Here is a 24,890-nt window from a genome sequence, read left to right as displayed (position 1 = left end):
CCACCTCTTTCCTGAAACGTGGTGCCCAGAACTGGAAACAATACTGCAGCTGAAGCCAAATCAGCGCAGAGTAAAGCTGAAGAATTACTTCTCAAATCTTGCTTACAACACTCCTCCTAATACATCCCAGAATGAGATTTTCTTTTTTTTGCAACAATATTACACTGTTTAGCTTGTGATCCACTGTGACCACCATGTCCCTTTCTGCAGTACTCCTTCCTAAGCAGTCATTTCCCATTTTGTACATATGCAATTGACTATTCCTTTCTAAGTGGAGTACTTTGCATTTGTCCTTATTGAATTTCATTGACTTGAATAATATGCTCCTTATTATGCAATCTGGACAACAAACCTGCTATTGCAAAATAGGTAAGGGATAAGATTAGTTTCATTTTCTTTTAAGCATAGATTCCAAAGTATATCAGCCCAGCCATTTCCATATTGTATTTGCACACTACGAAGTGGGATGCATCAGAGTTGCAAAACTCCTCCACTAAGAAAAAAATGTTCAATTTTTCTGCATGGAGTAAACAGAGATATTCCAAGTATAAAATTCTTAACTGATTGTTAGTCCTGCATCATCACAAATATGCCTGGTGCTCTACAGAAAAATAAACATCCTGCCCCAAGGAGCTTACAATCTACAGTGACAAAAAGCCCCACACAAACACAACCCGCCCCATTCACAAACACAAAAACTCCTATGAGGGATTTAGATACTGGGGAAGATTCAAGGATAGAAATGCTAAAGAAAGAAGTTGATATTGCATCTTAAGGGTCACTTTCTTGTTAGTGTTTGTTTCTTTCTACCGTCCTTCACTTCAGCTTGTGAACTTATGTGTGCACACAGAAGAAAATCAGGTTTTTACATTCTGCAGGAAAAGCATGTTGTGAGGGAAGTTTAAAAAAAGAGGGTGGGTGCATAGAGATCCAGAGATAGGTGTTTGCAGAAAAAAAGAAGCATAGGAGTGATCTACTACAAACAAGTGTTTCTCAGACATTTTATTTGAATCGATCAAACCTTAATAAATCAACCTTAGAATCCACTTGTCTACCAATTTATGATATCCCACATCACTTCCCCACGCATTGAATTTGTACTATTCCTGTGACAGCTACAGCAAACACTTATTTTAAAAATAATGCTAAAGGAAGATATTTACATATTTACTTCTCTTTCAACACAATTTAATAGCTGGAAACAAGGAAGAGAAACATGCCCAGTAACATCTCACACAATACATAAAGGATTCCTGTAATGCTAAACAAAGGATCTCCATAGACACTGAAGGCAATTCCTTTAAATGAAGGGAAAGAAAAACAAGATTCAGAGATACAAGTACAATACATATTCTTTAATACCTCCTCAACTGAACAATCACTACTATAATTGTACTGTTTTTAATTGCAGCTTTTAATTATAGTTACTAATGGTGTATCAAGAAGATCTTGGAACTTTAAGGACAGGAGGAAGTTTAAGATGCCAGGACTATACAGCAGCTTCAACTTTGTGGCAGGAGTTTCACTGGAATTTTTTTTTGTCTGTAGCTTTAAATAAAAAATGTTTAAAAAGTACCTAACAAAGTGTTCATTTGCAGAGGAGACATAGGCAATTATTTTTTTTGCACAAAAAAAAATAAACAAACAAAAAAACAGAAAACAGACCATACTAATTGATGCTTTCACTTCTTTTTACTGAGTGAAAGAGATGCTGTATTTGGAGGACAGATGGCACCAGTCATCTCTCTCCTATTTATGAGGTGGAGATGGCCAACTTTTTTGAAGAAATGAGTGGGAGGAAGTAGAAAGAAAATATAGTGTTAAGTGAAGGAAAACAAAATGAGAGCAGATACAAACAGGTTTTATTTTTGCACTGCTTGCTTTGCACACAACATTTACAACTAACGTGAAGTCAGTATATTAGAATTAAAATGTAGAAATCACCATCAATAAAAATTTAAGAGCATTTAAGCACACAGTGTGTGTCCCAGATGATTATTTCTCAAGCACTGGAAGCTACTTACCAGTTTCAAGCTTTTCTTCATTGTTTATCTCCATGACTACAAACTTCTCACAGACTGCAAATGTAGGCAAAGTGGAAGAGATGACCTGTCCAAACCTTTATGGATAGAGAATTACAATGTGTATTTCTGTGACAGATGGACTTTACTCTGTCAATAATTCACATCTAATAGACTATAAGTACTAGAAAGATGAAAGCATACCAAAAATGTTAATCCCATCACTTGTAAAGACAAAGTTTGCCTCATTCTAACATTGTTGGTCAACTGATATGCAAACCAGAATGCAGTCACTTTGACCAATTCAGGTAGCTTATGTACTTACTAGGTAAAATACATTGAAAATGTTAGGTTTTAAGAGAGGAAATTTGGAAATACCTCCAGATCCAGACCAAAGGAATGTTACAAGATATAGGGGACAATCATTGCTCAGAAACTATAATAATGTTCCCCAAGATGGTAAATCTTATGAAACATTACTCTTTAAAATGATAATGAAATCTTAACTGGCATGGGTGATATGATAATGAATGATCTCACCCCGACAGGCATAAAAAATAGCCAAACACAAATGTGATCTCAGAAAGGGGGAAGAATGATAGCTCCTTGGAGGGGAAAGACGGTGTTAGTGACAGGACACCTAAGGAAAGGGGCAAAGATAAGATATCGCATATATCACTGTAACTAAACCAAGATGTACCTACCTATCTTAACTCTTAGAGTTACATATACCATTTTTTTTATTTTAATCTTATTTTGTCTCTCTTTATTCTTGTTTTGATGACAGGTCACTGTGGGAAAAGTCACCACCTACCCTGGAGCTCTTAATTTTGGCAACACTCTAGGAAATGCCACCGAGGTTCTGGCTGTTGTACAGGGAAAGCCAGTGGTCATGAGGAGTTGGAGGAACAAGGAACCAAATGTTACAACTTACTCATTTAGTAATAAAATTAAAGCAATGCCCTATAGTATCTGTGTAAATTTTCTCCTGCATACTAAAAATGGAGCCAGAAAAGATGTTTGATCGTATTCAAATCTTTGATTTTACTGGTTTTGCTCAAGAAGCAAAAAAAAGCCAAAAAGCCAAAAAAAACCTAAACAGCCTCCCTGCTGCAAAATACCCACAACACTGCAAATTTCTACCCATATGCAATATCATAACATACAAGTGGCAAACTTTATTTTATCAGAGAATTTTACCTGTTAGCTAGAAGTAAGTCTCTCAGAATAAGAATGACAAACGTTGGCAAATGCTGCATTTTAATGGTGACTAGTATGACAACTCTATGGGTTCTGAAACAACGCCTCAATTTAAGTAGAAGTGACACAGACTTAACAATATCCAAGGAAGTTTCATAACCTCTCATAGTAGCTGTGGAATTAGAACACCGTGTTCCTCCATTACTGCCCTACATTCTGGAAAACATTTTATGGCAGAGGTTCTCAACCTGGGGGTCAGGACCCTCAGGGGGTCACGTGGTTATTACATGGGGGTTCGTGAGCTGTCAGCCTCCACTCCAAAGCCTGCTTTGCCTCCAAAATTTATAATAGTGTTAAATATATAAAAGAGCGTTTTTAATGTATAAAAGAAGTCACACTCAGAGGCTTAGTATGTGAAAGGGGTCACCAGTACAAAAGTCTGAGAACCCCTGTTTTAAGGTGTATCAGTATTGAGGCATTTCTGTTTTGACTTGGATTTAAGATACAATTCGATGCACTGGCTTTAAACTGTTTTCTGTGTTTGGTTCTGCCATTTCTACTGGAATTATTCTATACAAAAACTCTTTATTTTAGTCACCCGAGTTTCCTATCAGCAGGTTTCTTGCAAAAGCACCAGGATCTTTAAAATAAATCAGAAAAGGTTTTTGCTACCTGAGCAGGTCACTGCTGCTAGGGAAGCCCTGAAGCAAAAAGCTCAGTACATTACTAATTGCAGCAATAGTTGGCTGGGACAAAGACATATCTCGAAGAGTCAGCAACAGTTTGGGAATTAGCTGGAACTCCCTCATTAATTTAGCATTCTTTGAGGCTTCACTGAAAGAGAGAAAAGATTTAATAAAAATGAGAACATCTATGTATTTGTGCAATTTGTTATCTTGTAGGCCTTATTATGAGGCCAGTGTCAACTAATACCTGGACTCTGTGAGAAGTTCAATGAAGTGCTCAAATAACGAAAGATGAAGCTCATATGGTGCGTGAAGCCAGACCTGGAATACACAATACACAGTGGTACATTCTGTATACAAATCGATATTCTTGGTTAAGTTAAACAAAAAGTTAACATCCTATTTAATATACCAAGAGATAGATAAGCCTGGCTTACTGCTTTAAAAAAAAAAAAGTCAAACAGTGGATTAAAATCCTTGCTGTACATCATAATTATCCTGTACACTCTGTTCAAATGATAATTTCAAAGACATAAATTACATGGCTATCAGTCCCAAATAAAGTTCAAATAGATGTACAAAAGACTACAGGGCACCAAAAGTTCTCTCTCGGTGTATAGTAAAATGGGAATTAAGTTTAACACCATCAGAGTTTAATATCGAAAACTAATAAGTTTATGAGTTGCTTTCAGAGTCTTTCATGAAAAACAAAGCAGAGATGACCCAAACTGAACAGTTTCATGGAGAACAAGATAGTTGACACCACACCTGTTACTTTGTTGAATATATTATCTCAGTGAAACCATTGAACAGCAGGATCTTCAACAAAATACTTATTATTTTGATGATCTTATTCTCTGTGAAAGGAGATATTGCTCTACTGAAGATCCTACTCTATGTTAACCTGTTCAGCTGGCTCAAGACACCTACCGCTGAATCAACAGAATAAAGGTTGTTGAAAAAATTTTTGAACAAACTTTTTTTGGTTAAAAAATTACTTTTTTCAAAAAACAATACAATGTTGAAAAAAGCAAACTGGTTTTTCAGAAAACAAAGGCAATTTGACAAAAAAATTTCAAACAGCTCTATTGTTGCTCTGATTCAAAAGTGGAGGAATGCAATATGGGTAGTTCGATCTGTTCACAGCTTTGCTTTTTTGAATTTAGGTTAGATATAATATAAAGAACAATATTAACAGGCACACAATACTTGTGTGTATTAGCATATTTTAAATAAGCAAAAATGGGCACAAACTCATTTTTCTTTTCTGTAGATCACCTGTGAAAGGTTAAAGTCAAAGGATCAACTTTACATTTCCTTGCTACTTATTCATAACCTTAATATATTTAAGCATAATGCACCTTGATGGATTTTTAAAGCATGTCACTGGCACTAATAAGAGAGCTGTAAGAATTCCATAAAAGTTAATTAAAAGGAAATGCTACAGGAACAAATAGGTTCAATTTTCACACATGGTCTCCTTAGTATCATGTCCCCAAATATGTATTTAGACACCTACATTGACACACAGGGATGAAAACTGGTCACTTCTGTGCCTTAAGAGCTGATTTGAACAAAACAGAAGATCCTATTAGGGAGTTAACATTTGAAAATAGGGATTCCCAATTAAAAAAATACCAAGTACTACAGAAACAAGATTGTTAACTCAGCTCGTGTTTTGCATAGGTAAGAAGCAGAGAGAACGCAACAGTGCGTGATCAGAGTTCTGTGTATTATCTTAAGAACATAAGAATGGCCCTACTGGGCCAGACCAAAGGTTCATCTAGCCCAGTATCTTGTCTTCCGACAGCGGCCAGTGCCACGTGTCCCAGAGAGCATGAATAGAACAGGTAATCAGCAAGTGATCCATCCCCTGTTGCTGATTCCTTCTGGAAAACAGAGGCTAGGGACACCATTCCTGCCTATTCTGGCTAATAGCCTTTTTGAACCCTGTTATGGTCTTGGCCTTCACAACATCCTCTGGAAAGGAGTTCCACAAGTTGACTGTACATTGTGTGAAGAAATACTTAATTTTATTTGTTTTAAACCTGCTGCCTATTAATCTCATTTGGTGACCCCTAGTTTTTGTGTTATGATTTTATACACCTCAATCATATCTCCCCTTAGCCATCTCTTTTCCAAGCTGTAAAGTCCCAGTCTTATTAATCTCTCCTCATAAGGAAGCTATTCCATACCCCTAATCACTTTTGTTGTCCTTTCCTGAACCTTTTCCAATTCCAATATATCTTTTTTGAGATGGGGTGACATCTGCACACAGTATTCAAGATATGGGCGTACCACGGATTTATATAGAGGTAACATAATATTTTCTGTCCTATTATCTATCCCCTTCTTAATTATTCCCAGCACTGTTGGTTTGTTTTTTTTTGACAGACACTACACATTGAGTGGATGTTTTCAGAGAATTATCCACAATGACTCCAAGATCTCTTTCTTGAGTGGTAACAGCTAATTTAAATCCCATCATTTTATATGTATAGTTGGGATTATGCTTTCCAATGTGCTTTACTTTGCATTTAGCAACATTACATTTCATCTGCCATTTTGTTACCCAGTCACCCAGTTTTGAGAGATCCTTTTGTAGCTCTCTGCAGTCTGCCTGGGTCTTAACTATCTTTAGTAATTTTGTATCATCTGCAAATTTTGCCACCTCAGTGTTTACCCCTCTTTTCCAGATCATTTCTGAATATGTTGAATAGGACTGGTCCCAGAACAGATCCCCGAGGGACACTACTATTTACCTCTCTCTATTCTGAAAAGTGACCATTTATACCTACCCTTTGTTTCCTATCTTTTAACCAGTTACCAATTCATGAGAGTACCTTCCTTTTATCCGGTGGCAGCTTACTTTGTGTAAGAGCCTTTGGTGAGGGACCTTGTCAAAGGTTTTCTGAAAATCTCAGTACACTATATCCACTGGATCCTCTTGGTCCACATGTTTGTTGATCCCCTCAAAGAATTCTAGTAGATTGGTGAGGCATGATTTCCCATTACAAAAACCATGTTGACTCTTCCCCAACAAATTATGTTCATCTATATGTTTGACAATATTGTTCTTTATTATAGTTTTAACCAGTTGGCCTGGTGCTGACGTCAGGCTTACAGGCCTGTAATTGCTGGGATCGCCTCTGGAGCACTTTTTAAAAATGCGTGTCACATTAGCTATCCTCCAGTCATCTGATACAGAACCTGATTTAAATGATAGGTTACAGACTACAGTTAGTAGTTCTTCATTTTCCCATTTGAGTTCCTTCAGAACTCTTGGGTGAATACCATCTGGTCCTGGAAACTTATTGCTGTTTAATTTATCAATTTGTTCCAAAATCTCCTCTAATGATAGCTCAATCAGAGAGTTCCTCAGATCTGTCACCTAAAAAGAATGGCTCACATTTGGGAATCTCCTTCACATCCTCAGCAGAGAAGACCGATGCAAAGAATTCATTTAGTTTCTCTGCAAAGGCCTTATCATTCTTGAGTGCTCCTTTAGCACCTTGATTGTCCAGTTGCCCTGCTGGTTGTTTATCAGGCTTCTGCTTCTGATATACCTAAAAAAAAAAAGCTATTACTTTGAGTCTTTGGCTAACTGTTCCTCAAATTCTTTTTTCGCCTTCTTAATTGTGTTTTTACACTTCATTTGCCAGTGTCTATGCTCCTTTCTATTGTCCTCACTAGGATTTAACTTCCACTTTTTAAAGGATACTTTTTTGCCTCTGACTGGTTCTTCTACTTTGCTGTTTAGCCACAGTGGCTCTTTTTTGGTTCTCTATTTTGTTTAATTTGGGGTATACATTTAAGTTGAGCCTCTCTTATAGTGTCTTTAAAAAGTTTCCATGCAGCTTGCAGCGATTTCACTTTTGGCGCTGTACCCTTTAATTTCTGTTTAACTAACCCTCTCATTTTTGTGTAGTTCCCCTTTCTGAAATTAAATGGTACAGTATTGGGCCGCTGTGGTGTTTTTCCTGCCATAGGGATATTAAATTTAATTACCAGTATATTATGGTCACTATTACCAAGAAGTGCAGCTATATTCACCGTGTATAACATCATATGTAACATGCTTTGCTATTGTTCACACAACAGTATAAGATAAGGACAGAATAACAGCATTTAACTCTGGATTACTTTACTTTTATTGGTTTAAAACTGCAAGCTTAGGGTTCTTTTTGTAGACCATGCATGTGGAAGTTTAATGGGGATCTGATCCTCAGATTCGGACATGCTGTACCGGAATTTTACATTGAAAATAACAATAGGGTATCTTTTGTATCTCAATATATTTACTACATAAAAACATACAGGTTCGCAGAAACTGCTGTTCAGCTGCTAACTGCAATCCTCATCCTCTCCTACAATGAAAAGGTATAGCTTTTGTATCCAGCAGTAATTTTATTAGCAGTGAAGCTACTGCAGCAGGAAGATTACCATGAGAATTACAATATGGTATATCAGAGGCTCTCTACAGTTGGTCCACCGTACGGAACTAAGTATAATATTCTCACAATAATCACCTTCTCTGTTGTGATTTATTGCCAAAGTATTATATTAGCACCTGAATCACTAACTATCCAAATAACATTTCTAGTTGTCAGGAATGCTATACGTACTTCAAAATCACATAGCAGATCCTGGAAGGCAGTTGAATTTGGAATAATGGAGGTTTCATGCCCACTATCCACAGTTCCCACCAAGGAAAAGGTCAAATGTAGTATATGGCTGTTCAAAAGGGGGCGTTTCTTCTTCAGCAACATTGCCAATAACTGGGGAAAAAAATTAGCAGCACATGAACATTCTTTCTACATCATTGTTCTGGTCAATAGTCCATATTACAAACATTTTGCACACAAAGAAAATATGAATCTTATCAAAGCACATTTCCTTTAATCTTGTAAGCTTGAAGGGTGTGATGAAAAAGCAGGAAGATGGAATTAGGATCAACTGGAAAAAGGCAAGAATGTTGAGCTGGAGGGATATTTTGCTGCTCTTAAACTATCCAATATTCTTTGCCACTGGCTGACTGAATTTGCACTGCTGTAACTAGTACCACATCAGACAAAAGGATTGTCCAAAAACATTAGGGTAATTTGGCAAGTGAAAGGCTGTTAAATGGCCAACGCAAGGAGGGCTTTTCAAATCTGAAGTCTGACAATTAGAAAGGGAATATTAGGGGATTCAAAGGCAAGTTACAGAAGTGCTTTATATCCAAAATCTGAACAGTGCTGAATTCTAATTTTTAATGACCCTAATCTAGTAATTCCATAAAACTGAACATATGCTTTTTCTGGTCCTAGGATTGCCATTTAAAAAAAAAAGAAAAAAGTATCTATGAATTATGGTTTTTTATTAATCCCCAGAAAACACTAGGTCAGAACACCAATAGACACTATTTATATCCTAGAAGTTTTTAAAAACATAAAGGCAGATTTGATGATTATTATGCAATCAATAGCTCTAAAGCCTTGACATTCTGGGTGCTCTTGTGGAATGAGCTCTTACCCCATAAGAGAGAGGAAAACTAGATAGCTGACAGAGCAAAATCCAGTCCAAGATTATTTCAAGATTCTTTAGAGGATACAGCTTGACTTGTGACCCTTTCTGCTGTGTCAACAAATAGTCTATGGGACTTTCTGATTGTTTTTGTTCTCTGCAGTTAAAAGGCTAAGGCTCACCCAACGGCGAAGGAATGGAGCCTCCTCTCTTCTGAGGATGAGAGAGGTTTTGGGAAGAACACAGGTAAGGAGATAGTCTGGTTCCAGTGAAACTCAGACTACTCTGGGGGTGAATTTAGGGTGTAAACATAATGAAACCTTGTCCTTATGGAATACAGTGTAAAGAGCATCCATCATTAGCACCCCAAGCTCACCAACTCTCTTGACTGAGGTGATGGCCATGAGGAATGCGACCTTCATGGATAAGAGAGACATGAAGCAAGAAGCTAATGGTTCAAAAGGAGGCTTAGTGAGTACTGAGAGAACAAGGTTCAAGCCTCATTAAGAAGCAGCCTTTTTTATAGGCAGAAATTTACTGTTTAGGCCTTTCCGGAATCTGCTATTCAGAGGGCGTGCGAAGATCTAATAGCCCTATGAAGGCACATGGTATACACTGATTGCCGCCAAGGGGACCCATAAGGAACTGACAGACAAACCTGCTGTTTTCAAGGAAAGAATATAGTCCAGAATGAGAAGAATATCTGTGGTTTCTGGAAAAGTGCACCTAGAAAGAGAAACGCTTGCACTTGGCTAGGTTGCAATTCCTAGTGGAATCCTTCCATTAGAAAGGATATTCTGTACACTATGAGAACATGATTGCTTTAAGGACAATCCCCATCCAAAAAACAGGCTCACATGTAGTAGCCATGGATTTGGATGCCTGATCTTGCTATTCCTGAGTCAGTAGATTGGGAAACGTAAAAATGATGATCAGTGCCTGATATGACATGTGTAGGAGATTCGGGTACCAAAGCTATCCGGTCCTCCTGAATCATGCACAAAACTTGAAGCAGGAGCGGAAATGGAGGGAAGACATAGTTCCGATGATCTGACCATGGAAGAAGTAGAGCATCATCCTGTGAGTGGTGACCCAGCGCTCTTCCGGAACAGAGTATGTTGCCCTTACTGTTTGTTTGGGAGGTGAACAGATCTCTGGTGGGGGAATCCCATAGGTTGAAAATATTTTTCACCACAGAGTTGTGAAGCTCCCACTCACGATCAACTGCAAAGCGTCTGCTGAGAGAGTCTGCTAGCACATTATGATTTCACTATGGTGCTCATGGACTGTCAGGTTGGCAAGCACACAGTTTGAAGCCACATTTGTAGACAATGAAGGGGGAGTGCTACAAACTCTTGGCAAGTAAGCTCTTAGCATGATGGCATTTAAGGATGCCCCAATGATGTCCAAGACCTTATTTATATTATTCAACTGATAGTAAGGCAAGCTTAAAAACAGCAATTGATACTAAATATAAAGCAATTTTTAAATGCATTGAAATGTAAGTGTGCCAAGGTACCACAGAAATTCAATCTATCTGGTCTGCTATGTCTGACTTCTTACATACCTGATAACCTTTGATTCTTTCCATTTCTTTGCTGGCTAGTGGGTTGCTCTTTACGACACACACCAAGGCCTTCACAGCTGCATATAGTCCTTCTACATCTGATGCCATGGCTACCAAACCCAGAATAGCAGCAGCTCCTCCAATGTATTGTAATGTAGTGGCAACAGGCTTTGGGACAAATGTTCTTACTCCTATGCATAAGGTGGTAAAAATAAAATAATTAAAACCTACCTCGCTTTTTGTACAGGAATCATAAAAATTACAAGACAGACATATTTTACTATCAGTTTCATTAAAACAAAAATAAAGTTGATAAATTCTATTAAGCTCATAAAAAGGAACAAGAAGAAGATGTTTATTTAATTGGCTTAATGAAAGCACAGATATTGTGGAAAGTCATTCTGATGTTTATATTTTTGAAATGGCAGAAATTAAACAATTAAAACACGTTAATAAAATAAATGACACGATTAATACAATAACAATGTAGACAATCTTATTTGATGGATACTTAATCATATCCACCTTCTAGACCTTTGTTCTTATATACTGTAAATGAAAAATATTTACTGCAGTAAACACACATTAACATCAAATGATCTCACCCAAATATCCTATCAGAGCTGCTCCAATGGTACGTGCAGGTCCATTCAGATGTCCTGCTGAGTTGTGCAGTAGCTTCACTGGTGTGGCATTTTCATGAGAAGAAACAGCCAGCTGAATAAAATACCATGAAAAAGAGCATTGAGTCAGAGACTTTAGCTGTTGTTCAAAATGATGTCGTGTCTCTACAACAGTATCCTGCAACATTCCAGGCAAACCTTAGGGAATTAAGTTAAACCTTTTTGAATTATGTTTCATATCTTTGAGGGCCCATCATATTGGAAATGAAAATGTTTGTACACTATTGTGGGATTGTATGGAACTTCTTTAAGAGCAGGAAGGATTAATGAAATCTTTGGGAGATATTAGGTATCTTAAACGATTTTTGGGGACACTATGTGTGAACTGGGTTTCCTAGGAAATAGTTAGGAATGAGAGGAATGCAAGTGGTCTACTTCAAAATCCATCCTTTTAAAGCCATGCCCTGAGGGAAAAACAAGAACAAAACAAAACAACTATTGTTTACTGATTACCTGCTCCTGGAAACTCCAGACTAAGCACCCCTGAACTATATAAAGATTGGACAACTAACTCTTTGTGTGTGCCAGTTCTCAGCTGAAACTGTTTTGAATTTGCGAAACATAACAGATCCCTTTGAGGGGGTCTGAAGGACTCCCCTGCCAGAACCCACATTGGAGACACTGGGGGCAGGCAGGCGGAATCTCTGGTAAATTTATTAGCATGTATGTAGGTTCTTTTATTGTTTTTAATAAGTTTTCTCTGTACTGTTTATACCCTAAGAATAAATATGTCTGCATAGAAAGTCTTGTGTGATACTTTGAAACTGTGGTCAATTACACTGTGTACCATCCCTGAAAGGAGAAGCAAGCAGGCCTGTTTACACACATGGTCTTTTGCCGTGAAGCCAGGGAACTGTGCAACCTGGAAATGTTACAGTCAGAAGACACACATACACAGGTCTCCTTCCAAGAAAGGCAACAGCTGGGGACACCTAACAGCAGGTGTCCTTCTTAGACTACAGAGGAGCAATACAGGTGCAGCTGCCCTGAACTGTGACAGATGTGACAATTTCTCTCTCTTTCTCATAGTACAGAAAGGATAAGGATTAAAAATAAAATTAATTTTCAAGGAACCCAAAGAGGCCACTGAGATAACTTATCACATAAGTTGGACAAAACCTAGGATTTCCACTGACCCTAATTTCTATGAAAGGAATTACAACACTTAGAAATGATGATCCCATAACTAATCAATTCAGTGACAATTATATTAGCTAAGAATATCATTTGTTAGACTGATTATCAACTTCACAAATCAAAGTAAAAATTAGAGACATAATATTGCTCCAAGTAAAGGAAATTAGTCAAAATAGCATTAACTTAGAACTTTCAAACATTTATGGACATGAGGGTTAGCGGAAGAACACACATTTGCACATTCAGAAGATCGGGCCATTAGTAATGTTTACTTCCATTACTATCAATTTTGTTGTTCTACAGTATGGCCTTAAATATTTTCATTGGGAATTACAACAAGCATCTGCAATAAAGGGAAAAAAGGAATAAAACAGTCATTAGTAATTCTAATGGAGAGAATCATCTAAGAGCATCATCCCATAAAATGGTGCAATGCAGTTTAAAAAATTTATCTAAGAGAAAAATGAACACAGAACATTTTTAGTAAGTAGGACCCAGATCCACAAAGGTATATAAACACCTAACTTCCACAGATTTCAATAGAAATTAAGAGTCTAAATACCTTCGTGAATTTGGGCCTACGTGATGGCTATCACAGCAGTGTAGAGCCCAAATGTCAGACAGAATTAAAAACAAAAATTAACAGTGAAAATATGTAGAATTATAAGTCTGAGACCATTTTTAATCTAGCAAATTTCTGAAGTTAATACCATGTGTTTTCTAACATACCTGTTTGGCAATAGCTTTACTATCCAATTTGTTGTAAACTTTCCTTATTCTTGCCACTGTAAGTGAAGAAACTGAGAGTGCATATAAACCAAAAGAGACTTTCTCCTCTGGTACCAAAGATACTGGAGATGGGCTGACTCCTTCTGATTTAGAATCTTTACCTTTAAGATAAGAAAAACTTATTTTAAAACCGGAACTGTTTTTCTGTAGAGTAAATTTTAAAAGTAAAATTTCAGTACACTTTACACTAGAGAAAGGCCTCCAGAATAAATTCAGTGGCTCTGAATAACCCTTCTAAAGATAGAGTGAACATCAAACAGCACTGTGTACAGTATAAGCCCATATACAAGGCATAGAACTTGTGTAACATGCCCCTATTTTTAGAAACAGCAATAAGTTTATTTTCCTTCCTATTTAAAGGTAAATTATATTCATTCTTAATGGCCAGTTTGCTGTCTGTGATTGACAGTACAAATTCTTGTCTTCCCCCTCCTTATTCATTCAAGATGGGCAACGAAGTCAGGCTGTTTCCTCCACTTCTTTCTGACCAGAAAGAGAGCTGTTAAGACCACCCCATTTACCTTGCTAAGAAGGCAAGTTTGTCACCAAAGCCTAGTCTTAGAAAATTCACTAGGATGGGAATATGCACTGCTGTGATCAAGCCATGGAAACCAAATTAGCCGGTAAACAGCATTATTATTTGCCTTTCTGTGGCTTGGTTTGCGATAACCTGACAATAAAAACTTTGCTAAGAGTAATACTCCAGGAAAGGGGAATGAGAGCCAAGGCTAAATTAGAAAGGAGTCAAAGGAGAATGAGATTCAAGGCTGAATTAGAAGACGGATCTGAAGCCCCAGAGGAAGTCAGGAAGGCAAAGAGAATCCACTGCCCTGGAAGGGGACACTTCTCACAAAGTTCTGCTCCACCCCTCCGCGGAAGAGCTGCACCTGCAGTGATTAGTGAAAAAGTGCAGTGCAAATCTTGTTCACTTAATGTCTCCTCTCTCTGGGTCAGCAAGTGTCTATGGCTCCAGTGGAGCAGGCTCTAAAACTCACTTGACAGGGAATTCCTGTGGTTCTCCTAAGCCTCCTGGATACCAGATTTGATCCTTCGTTCATGACATATTTTGATGCCTGGGGGTCTTTCCTTTAACCCATCAAGACAATGAATGGAAGACTATTCCTTCAAGATTTCTAATCTAGGTATATCTAGAGAACTCTTCTGGGGTCCAGACTGTGCCAGGTTTTTCTCCTTATGGTTTAAGACTGGGATTGAAACTTAGAAAGAAGGCATCCTGGTTAACTGAAAGAGGGACAAGACTTTTGGCAAAATATATGATGGGGGCAAATGACCTAGAGAGACCAGTTTCTCTCTCTGAAAGACCCAACACAGAGGATTGCAGGAAAACAGAGAGCTATCCTATTCTCCTAGGTAAGGGATATGGTCTCCAACAACTACTCTCAGGGAGAAAAATGCAAATCTGCCAGCAAGGAGGCTTGAAGGCAGTTTTACACATGTTCAGACTACGCAGAGACACTGGGAAGTTTACCAGATTGAGAGCAGAAAAAGACACCTACCCTTCAGGGAAATCTGATACCAAGGAAGAAGGCCCCACAGTTGTACCATCTACCAAACCCCTTACAGTGCTTAGCACAGCACACAGTAAAGGAACAAGTGTCTAGGCCTTTGACAAGAACATTCTAGCCTGCCTAGCTGGAAAGAAAAAAAATCTTTGCCTTCCATCACATGGAAAAACTCAGCTTATTCAGGAAGAATGTGGAAGAGGTCACTTTTTCATGGGTGCAGTACAACCTAAAACACCCCCAATGAAGAAGCTCAGCTTCAGTGAGTCAGGAGAAAAGGCTCAGGAGTACATTGGCCCCTACTGAATAAGGTCTTTGCATAAGTACATAGGGCTCTTTACTTCTTGCACCACTGCCAACCCTGACTTGGTCATTTTTGGCAATTAGGTTTTAAGAAGTCTTGTGCTGAGCAGTTTTCGTTAGGATTCACCACATGAGCAGGAGGACAGTAATCTAGAGAAAAGATTAATGGAATAGAAAATGGGTCCAGAGCTAGAGTTATTAGGTCTGGATACCTGCTGCCAGAAAAAGGAGCACTTGATACTGAATTTTGTTGTGAACAGTTCTCTAACAAGGATTCCTCAAATCTTGGGAGCTGGTTGGAAGGCCTCTAAGATGAGCTTCTTTCCTCTTTGTGAGTGATAGTTTTTTCCTTCTCAGCTCCAGACACCACTTCAAATGCTGTCTCTCTGCTGCAACTTTTGGGACAGCCTTTGGCATCATGGGAAAGATTCTTTCATCCTTCAGGCAAGCTCTGTGGTTAGTTTTTTCTGTCACAGCTCATTTCACCCACTGCCTCACTCCTCTGAGATAATGGAGGTTTTTCTCAGTGACAGCAGAAAAATGTTACAGTCCCTGTGGGAAAAAGCTACTGTAAGAAGCTATACGCTTTATTTTTTTTGTTTGTTTTTTTCTTTTTCCCTTTAGCCTTTTGTGCTTGAGAGTTCTGTGACTATTAGAGGTAGCCACGGAAATTTCCTTCCTGCATGTTGCTTTCAGTGAGACAGGAATCTAAATGCAGAGGCAAAAGGAGTTCTACAAAGTAGGAAAATCCTGGATGATTGCTGTTCATCATCCTGTCAGAGCAAATGAGGAGGAACCCACTGTCTGTGAAACATGTTGAATAGCTCTCTCTGGAACAGCTTAATCACCACACCATCACCATATTCCATTTCCAAAAAGAACTCTCAAAAAATGGTTACAATACTAATGTAACCATTGCTCTCCTTTGTTTGCAATAAACTCTTAATAATTGTTTGTGCACTACATTTTGTCCAGTGTAATTTTATTCTCAGTTGAGCTATGTTTAGGCACTATAAGCAATTACATTTCAATATAGCTTTGTTTAAATCAGTGGATCAATGAGAAGAATTACAATATTATATATTGATGCTGGAGACCAAGAATTTATTCACAGTCCATATGTTAAAATAGTAATTATGAGATAATTCTGAGCTCTTAAGAGTTTGGTTCATAGTAATATCTTTTCCTACGAGTTGCTGGGCCCTCACTTTTCTCAAACAGTAAGTAAATGGGCTTCCATTGTTCACAGGGTAGATTCAGAATTTAAAAAGATCCAAAAAGATAATCCTCCCTAAAATCATTTACAACAAATTTATTTGTACTTACATGGGATGTACACTGCTTGAAAGCTTCCAACATAATTTGGTCCCAGCTCATAAATGGTGCTAACACTTGAAAGAGGCAAGACTTCCTCTAAGAAATGTGTTGGTCCCAGACGCCAAACCAAGGAGGAGATCTGGCGTTGGGCAGGTGGTGTGCCAGTATAGGCATAAACTGTGCTCACTACTGGTGGATTAGCAGAACCTGACCCGCCTGGGCTACTGTGAACATAGTGAAGCTGTAAAAGAGAAACAAGCGACAAAGCTGTTTAGGAGGCGTACAAAGCTATCACAAAAAACTTGGAAATTTAGAAAGTGTTTCATGTGTTCAAATATATATGTAAAACATTAACTAGTTAATCCTGACAACATTTCTCTTGAGATAATTGTGCCTATGCTGCTAAAGGGAAATTGAAACACAGAAGTTGAGTAACTTGCACAAGATTACGGACATTGCGGCACATCCAGGCTCAGTGGCGCTGGAACATTTTTTATAGTGGGGGTGCTGAAAGCCTGTGAAACCGCAAAGCCCTCTGTTTACTTCGCACCTGCCTTTACCTCTGTCCGCAGCCCCCCAACCCTCTAGAACTGGAGCTGGGAGCAGGGCCATGGCTCCAGGAGAGGGGGAATCAGACAGGGGTACGGGGGCCAAGGCTGGGAACACAGCTGGGGCAGATGTAGAGCCCCAGGCATGGGGATGGCGGGAGCAGAGCCCTGGGGCCAGCAGGAGCTGAGCCCCGCGTAAAACCTGGGCGTTCTGCAGCACTCCCCCACCCCACCCTGTTCCCGCACCTATCACCATGATTCCAAACCTATCAATAACGAATGATGGCCCCCATTGTTGTTACAAAGCACATAACAGATTTTGTTTTTTACCTCTTTCCTTTTAATAATAGTAGGACTGAATCAACATTGTGTAATGAAGGAGGATGTTTGTAGAACATTTGTTACAGATAGTGCGTGTAAGGAATGATGCAGGGAACTTAGAAAAAGTCTTTTCTATTTGGAAGCAATGACGCTCCATCACCATGGGTACAAGTAAAATACATCAGTATGATGTAAAAGAATATATAGCAAGCCTAGTGGAACAACACAAAGTTAAAATGTAAAGTTTTTACTCCACCTTCACAGTATTAACAAGCAATCCATCAATGTAAAGTGCAGCTGTACTGTTCTTCAGCATGCCTTTACTCATCACTAGAACGAGATGATGCCACTGGCCTTCCACTATGAGATCACCACAGCGAAATCGAGCACAACAAGGAAGAATCTCATAGAAGGATGCTTCTTCACTGAAGTCATCAACTAAAAGGAATATTAATGGGAAATGGTGGCGATCATAACAGTCTACTCCTCTATTTCCTTAGGACTTTACATTAAAATGTTATAAATCAATAAATTAAGGTTGACATTTCAGAAAACAAATACATTTGAAGGCAACCAAAAACCCAATAAAAAGTTACATGATCTGAGTAAATTATCAAATATTGCTTTACTTTCAATTAAAATGAAAGTGAACACAGAATTTTTCAAGTTTACTTTATTGAGAATGTATTTTCAGAGTCTGGTAATATGAATTCCCTTACAGAGTTGCAGAAAGAGAAACTGGTATAGCATTATTAGTTTTAACAGTTTCCACACATATGTTTCTTAGGATTTTCTTGGATAAAAAGTAAAGAGCACAGATTAATTTTTACACTTCATTTCTCTTATTGTTCTTACCTGCTTTGAAATAGTAACTTGAAGCCCTATCTCCTGCGGCAATACTATTCTTCATTTTCATTGTGGAAGTACATAAGTGACACAAAATGATGTACTATCAAGACTCTAGTACTTTCTATACGAGTAGTAAGGGTGGAATTTTCAAAATTGCTCAACATTGTCCCAACTCAAATCCCACTGAAGTCAACAGGAGTTTTACCAATGACTTCAGTGGGAAGAGATGTAGGACAACAATTTTGAAAATTCCACTCTAAATAATCTTATGCAAATTCAGTACAAAGGACCATCATTAAAAACTTTATAAGAGATAGATTAACTAGTGACCAAGTCATATAAAGGTGGGACACAGATGAAGAATTTTCATAAGGTCATAGGGAACTTTGACCTGTGATGCTGGTTCTCTCAGATATGTCGATAATGTTTTGGTGAGGTTTTTTTTCCCCTTTTTCAACTACTGTACAGAGAAAACGGAACTGCCAAATTAAAAATCTCTCAATTTCGACATACCTTGAAATAACAGTTCAATAATCTTTCATGAGATTAAGAAAGAAAATAATATAAATCAGAACATTGACTAAGGCCACTGGAAAAGTACAGGAAATTTTGTCAAAATTTGTATAGTTTTTGCCTCAATCTGGAAATTGTCTTAAAAACAGACTTCTTTCAAAGCAAATTTACCAAGTAAGTAGGAAAATAATAAGTTAGTTGTATCAATTTTATTTAAAAACTATTAAATAATTACTTTTACATAACATTTGTTTGGAATTTTAATCAATCTTCAAAATGTGTGTGTAACATAGATGACACTTCTTATCCTCAATTTACATCTGGGGAGTCAGTGAGTTTAGAATAATTTGCCAAAATTAACACTGCAGTTTAGTGTTTTAGCAGGACCAGAACTATACTGTGCTCTTTCCTAGTTCTTAACTCTTCAAAAAGAACTGCTGATTTCATTTTCAAAACATTTAATGTGCTTTATTTTAACTGAAACATTGCTCATTTTGTGTAACGAGCATTTTAAATTTAATCTTGGAAGACACGAACAATTCCCAACACCCAATTACACTAGCTTCTTATGCAGTCACTGCTCCAAGCTCTATTTTAGACCTGCGGGGGGTAGGGGGGAAACCCTAAAGATTCACCTACCAGGAAACAACTTAATAGAAACTGAGTTCTCTCAGCCTTCCTTTCATCTTTGTCTATTCAGCCAAAAGAAACCACTCACTTCTCACCTTAGAGACAGCATCTGGGGAAAGCTCTGATTTCCTTACAGATTTCAAGAAAAAGAAGGACAAAACCAGGTGACCCAGAACTAGCTTATAAATACACACCATCTTTTTTCAGACTTGTTTCTCACAAGCCAAACACGTCAGGGGTACACAATTCTTGATTACAAAAGGAATCCTCAAGTAAACAGTTCAGTCCAAAATACCATCAACACTTTCAAAACTGGAACCTCCAGCAGGCTTGTAATATCAGTTCTTAGGTACTTATTTCCTTCACACTTTACAACACTAGCCAGTCATAAGAAAATAGTAGGGTGACATTTTACCAGAGCAGATTTTCCAAGCCAATTAAAAAACAGTGTTTGTAACCTATCAGAAAACTTCAGGTCTTTTCTGACAATGCCTTTTCAAATCCAGTACTTCTTGGAAGAGTGAGAAACATACCATTTGAAGCCTGAAATGTTCAAGTTTGGCTTACATGCAGGCAAAAGAAATTATACAGAATTATTAAGATATATTTCTCTCCCAAGAAGAAGAGTCTACAGTCTCATAGACAGAGGTAAAACAATACTTGTGTGATTCAAGAATTTTAGAACCCACTGTGTTACGGCTATTAAGTCTTTCATTTTTATTTCTTGAACTTCTGACATTTGTAACAATATGAATATGAAATTAGAGTAAAAAAAGAAGAATACTAGAAAGTATGATCTGCTCAATTTTTTACAAGTAATTCAGAACATGGAAGTTCTTAATGCATGTAGCTCCAGTATGTCAGATGAAGTGGGCTGTAGCCCACAAAAGCTTATGCTCAAATACATTTGTTAAGTCTCTAAGGTGCCAGAAGTACTCCTGTTCTTTTTGCTGATATAGACTAACACGGCTGCTACTCTGAGAGCTATAAGTTTTAATAACTAGCTGAACTTACTTTTCATCCAGAGTCTGGATTACCTGTTCATATTGTTTCAAGCCCATTTAAAAGACAATAATATTGTTAGACCTACCCGAAAATAATTAACCCTTTCATAGCATCCGACTTCAGTGATAAAAGGATACCTTTTAACCTACTTTTGAAGCATTAACCTCTACTACATGTTTGAAAGTTGTCCTTTTTAATTTTAATCGTCTCTTCCAGAAGACTAGGAATTTACAAGCATTATTGACTCAATCTTTATATAAGTTCTAAAGAATTCTACATTAACACATATTTAATCTTCTTACTCAAGGTAATTTCTAGTTTTCATGTAAATTAAGTTTGAAATTAGGTTGAAAACTTTGTTTGCAGAATCTTTACACCTTTGTTATTCCCTTACACTTAGTTTAATTAGAATATGTTTTTCAAGATTGGTAAAATTAGAGGAAAATATAATAGCAGCTTCCATATCTAATAATGCTACTTTTAAAAAGTTCTAAGGAGTATCAATACAGACAGCTAACTAATTATTCAGATGCCTATCATTATCCTTACACCCCCAGTCACAGACAGTGCATGAGACCACATGCATTCTGCAGGCACTTCTGCAGAATGATTGTAACATTAAGACTGGAAGTAAATGGTTGATCTCTTCCAAATGGCCAGCAAGCACTGGCACAGCCAAAATGTGCTAAGGTGAAGAGCGTATGTAACCTTTGTATGTCTTGTTAGCTTTTTTGGAGCAATGGTAGTAAAGTTTGCATTTCTGACCCACAGCACAAAGTCTGAAGCAAACATGTTAGTTAATTTAGGAGCAGAAAGACTATGAAAAATGGTGAGGTTGTCCTCCCAGAAATCTGTAGCATTGAGGTTGGTGGTCGTTTTATTTACATGCACACACCAACTTCTCAAAAGATACCCTTAAAATTCAGATAGAAATAGAAGCATGCATTGCATTTAATTTGTTGCACAAGTCATTTAGAGGAAGAAATATTTCAGTGAAAATTCCATCAATTGCAATACCTAGACATCAACTTAACTTTGAAGATATCCTTATACCTCCATAATACTATTAAAAATATGAGAATACAGCACCTCTTACCGTAGTTTTGAAGCAGTTCTTCTTTAGTTGAAACAATTAGTGATCGGTCTTTTGCTGAGAGGATAATGGCAAGGCATACATAGTGCTGCTCTGAAGAGTTTGCTCGTCGCACAACAGTAAATAGTCTGACTGGATGGTTATTAGGAGGTGTACTAAAATGCTCAATGCAAAACCAAGTTGAATAGCTTAAACCAGATGGTGGAGGAAAAAACCTTTCCCCTAAAACAAAAAAACAAAATTTTAATTATAATTGTAGCAACAATAGCTAAAGTTGCACAAGCATTTCCATTCTGAAGTTCCTTTTGGCAGTTGCTTATAAGCTTTCACTTTCTGGGCTGAAATTTTACAAGTCTGCTCTCTGGCCGAAGGTTTATATATATAAGGAAAGTGAAAAGAGCCCACTTTTCCACTTTATTAAAAAAAAAAAAAAATACTCCCCCTCCCCAGTGTCAGTTCTTTGGGAAAAAAAAAATGAAATTTGACAGAGTCATAGTCCTTAGGCACTTTCAGTGTCACAGTGAAGTTTGTTTTGTTTTGACTATAATTACCACCAAAAAAAAATCAGAATTCATCCACACGTGGGAAACTTTTAATTATGAGACTTCTGTATAAAAAACAGCATTCTAAAAGGAAAAGGCTGTAGTGTGCTTCAATGAGTATGGAATTTGGTGACTCATGCCTCAAAGGGCCCATCTGTAGGAGCTTTACCTCATTTCATTTGATCTCTTAAAGTTCACATTGAATGAGGCAGTTCTCTAAAGCAAGTCCTGTAATCAGGGAAAACAGGAGAATTTAAGTGCTGTCTGCTAAACAGTTCTCTATTATAGATGCGCATTCTTAACTTTGGCACATGCAGTTATCTCCACAGGATTCTTGATTCATTCATGTTGGATAGTATTCTATCAGTGAATGTTAGGGGTACTTAATGACTAAGACAGGAGTCCTATGAATCTGTTTCCCATTCTGTTTGTACTTACAATAGCGTACATTGTAGTACATCTAGTGAAATGAAGTCAATGAACTAACTCAATGTAAGCAATGCAACACAGCAGAATTGAGCCGTAAGTGTATCAACGGTATGATGTACAATGAAGGCCTGCGCTAAATGCCACTGAAGTCAATAGGAGTCTTTCCATTGACTTCAATGACAATTGGATCAGGGCTCACATGTGATAGAGGTCTACCCCTTAAAAAAGGAAGATCAAAATAATACATGTTGTACCATTTATTCTATTCACTGAATGAGGCTGAGATCCTTTATAAATAACAATGCAACAATGCATTGTTGTATAAAACAATTTGTATGTGTGTGACCTAAATTACAGCACTTCTTGAGTTCTGGCTGTTTAACACTGCAATCTTAATGTTCTCTTAACATGTCTTCTGAAGGAAGACATTTGACTATGTTGTGTTCATATATACATACACACACACACACACACACACAAAACAGTACATTTGCATCACACACATTCCTTTTACACAGTTCAACCTTCTGCTGAAAAATCTTTCACTGTAAAACATTTCTACATTTTCTATTTCTTTTTGCTGATGCAGTGGAAGGCAATAGAAAGGTATATAAATAAGATATAAGAAGAGCTGTAGACTATTTGAGATGGGCACATATAGTACTGCTATTGCTTTGTGGTTAACAGAGCAATACAGCAGTCATAAATAGTACAGAGTCATTAATATATAATACTGTAAACAGCTGTATGTACTTACCAGTTCCAATTCCACTGACTACAGCACCATCAACAAGACCTGTTGTGACAGCATTATTTGTAGGTGCATTGTGGGGAGCCAAACTTGGCAAGAATAGACAGCTGTTAAAACAAATAAAATATCTTTATATTAGTGTTTGTGATAGCCAAATATCAAGGCAATTTTCCAATCTCTACTTTATAAGTAAAAAAAACCTAACCTGGAAAAAGATGCTGTAACATGCCCACACTGTACTAGAATTCACTTGCTTACATAGAGAATTCACAAAATGTATTACCCCTTAATTTTCTTTCCAGGACTGAACTCTCCTCAAGACACTTTGTCAGTGTCTGTCCTACTGTAGCTACCAGAGGCCATTGACAGTTGTCCATGAAGCTCTAGGGCCTCTGTCCAACGGCCACTTTACATCGATACTGCAGTCAGTCATAACTCACCCCAGACATTAGGACTGGTGTAATTTGTGTTGGGAGCTGTGTCAGCTAAAGAATCAGAAAGATTCAGGGTCTCACCCTAAATTCTTATTAGATTTAATATAAACAACTTCAACACCCTTATTTTATTAAATTCCACTATATCCACCCAAACAACTTACACTGTATATGGCAGATACCTGGAGCATCTTTGTGCCAAAGTATATTTCTGCAGGGAAATGAAAATCAAGTCTATAGTCCTTTAAGAAGAAGTATTAATGGATGAACAGATAGCAGTTTTACAGATTTCCTCTGTGGTGGCTGACGACATTTCTCAGGATGCCACTATGGAATGTGTTGAGTGTTCCCTGATCCTTTAAAGTAATCAGTTTATCTATAGATAAGTATTCTTTAGAGAGGCACCTGACTAATGAGCTGTGGAGGATTTATATACCTTCAGGCCCAAGTATTTAGGAGGGTAGGAAAGGAATAAAGTGTTTTCCTGGACTGGCAAGTTTTGACAAGATGTATTTCCACTGCTCTTCCCACATCTAGGATGCGCTGTGTTTCTTCTTTCAATTGCTGAGGCCTTGGACAAACCGAGGGAAGACTGATTACCTCTGAAATAAGGAAGAGTTTATACTGTGGTGACAAATAACTTTGGAGTCCAAATAGCTACTGTGTCCTCATGTAAGACTGAAGGGAAGATAGAACTACCCTGCTGGTTGAGATGGTCATGCTGCCCTAAGAAACCTTCAATATAATGAGGTCACCTAGGAGAGAGACTAGCCAAGCCTGCATGTATGGCACTGCCTATCTTAAAGGCCAGCAATATGACGGAAGGTGGGTGGTAGCCTTAAGCCAGGTCTAAACAGTTTGGTGAAGAAAACAGAAAAGCTGGAATACCTGTTCTTTTGTTGTGGTGATCATTTTGATATTAGTAAGAGAATTGCGCCAGAACAGTTGCATATGCTGAGGCCAGGAAAGATGCTATCTAATTTTGTTCAGAACTTGACACCCAGCAGCCAAGCTTTTCAGTTCAGGTAATCTATGTCTGCAGGC

General features: G+C 37.7%; 1 protein-coding gene across 1 annotated transcript in view; it reads right to left on the bottom strand.

Annotated features, from left to right (window-relative positions):
• WDFY3 (WD repeat and FYVE domain containing 3) overlaps nt 1-24,890 on the bottom strand; it is a 244,999-nt gene that overhangs the window by 113,193 nt on the left and 106,916 nt on the right. The window contains 11 exon segments of the mRNA XM_030564966.1: nt 2,025-2,119; nt 3,894-4,055; nt 4,155-4,228; nt 8,533-8,685; nt 10,980-11,170; nt 11,585-11,696; nt 13,529-13,689; nt 16,741-16,972; nt 17,857-18,038; nt 21,694-21,912; nt 23,419-23,519. Of these exon segments, the coding sequence (XP_030420826.1) occupies nt 2,025-2,119; nt 3,894-4,055; nt 4,155-4,228; nt 8,533-8,685; nt 10,980-11,170; nt 11,585-11,696; nt 13,529-13,689; nt 16,741-16,972; nt 17,857-18,038; nt 21,694-21,912; nt 23,419-23,519 (1,682 nt within the window).

The sequence above is a fragment of the Gopherus evgoodei genome, chromosome 5 (genome assembly GCF_007399415.2).
Source record: "Gopherus evgoodei ecotype Sinaloan lineage chromosome 5, rGopEvg1_v1.p, whole genome shotgun sequence".
NCBI classification, from domain to species: domain Eukaryota; kingdom Metazoa; phylum Chordata; order Testudines; family Testudinidae; genus Gopherus; species Gopherus evgoodei.
Note: the sequence above shows the minus strand (reverse complement) of the source record. Positions and strands in the feature narration are given on the sequence as shown.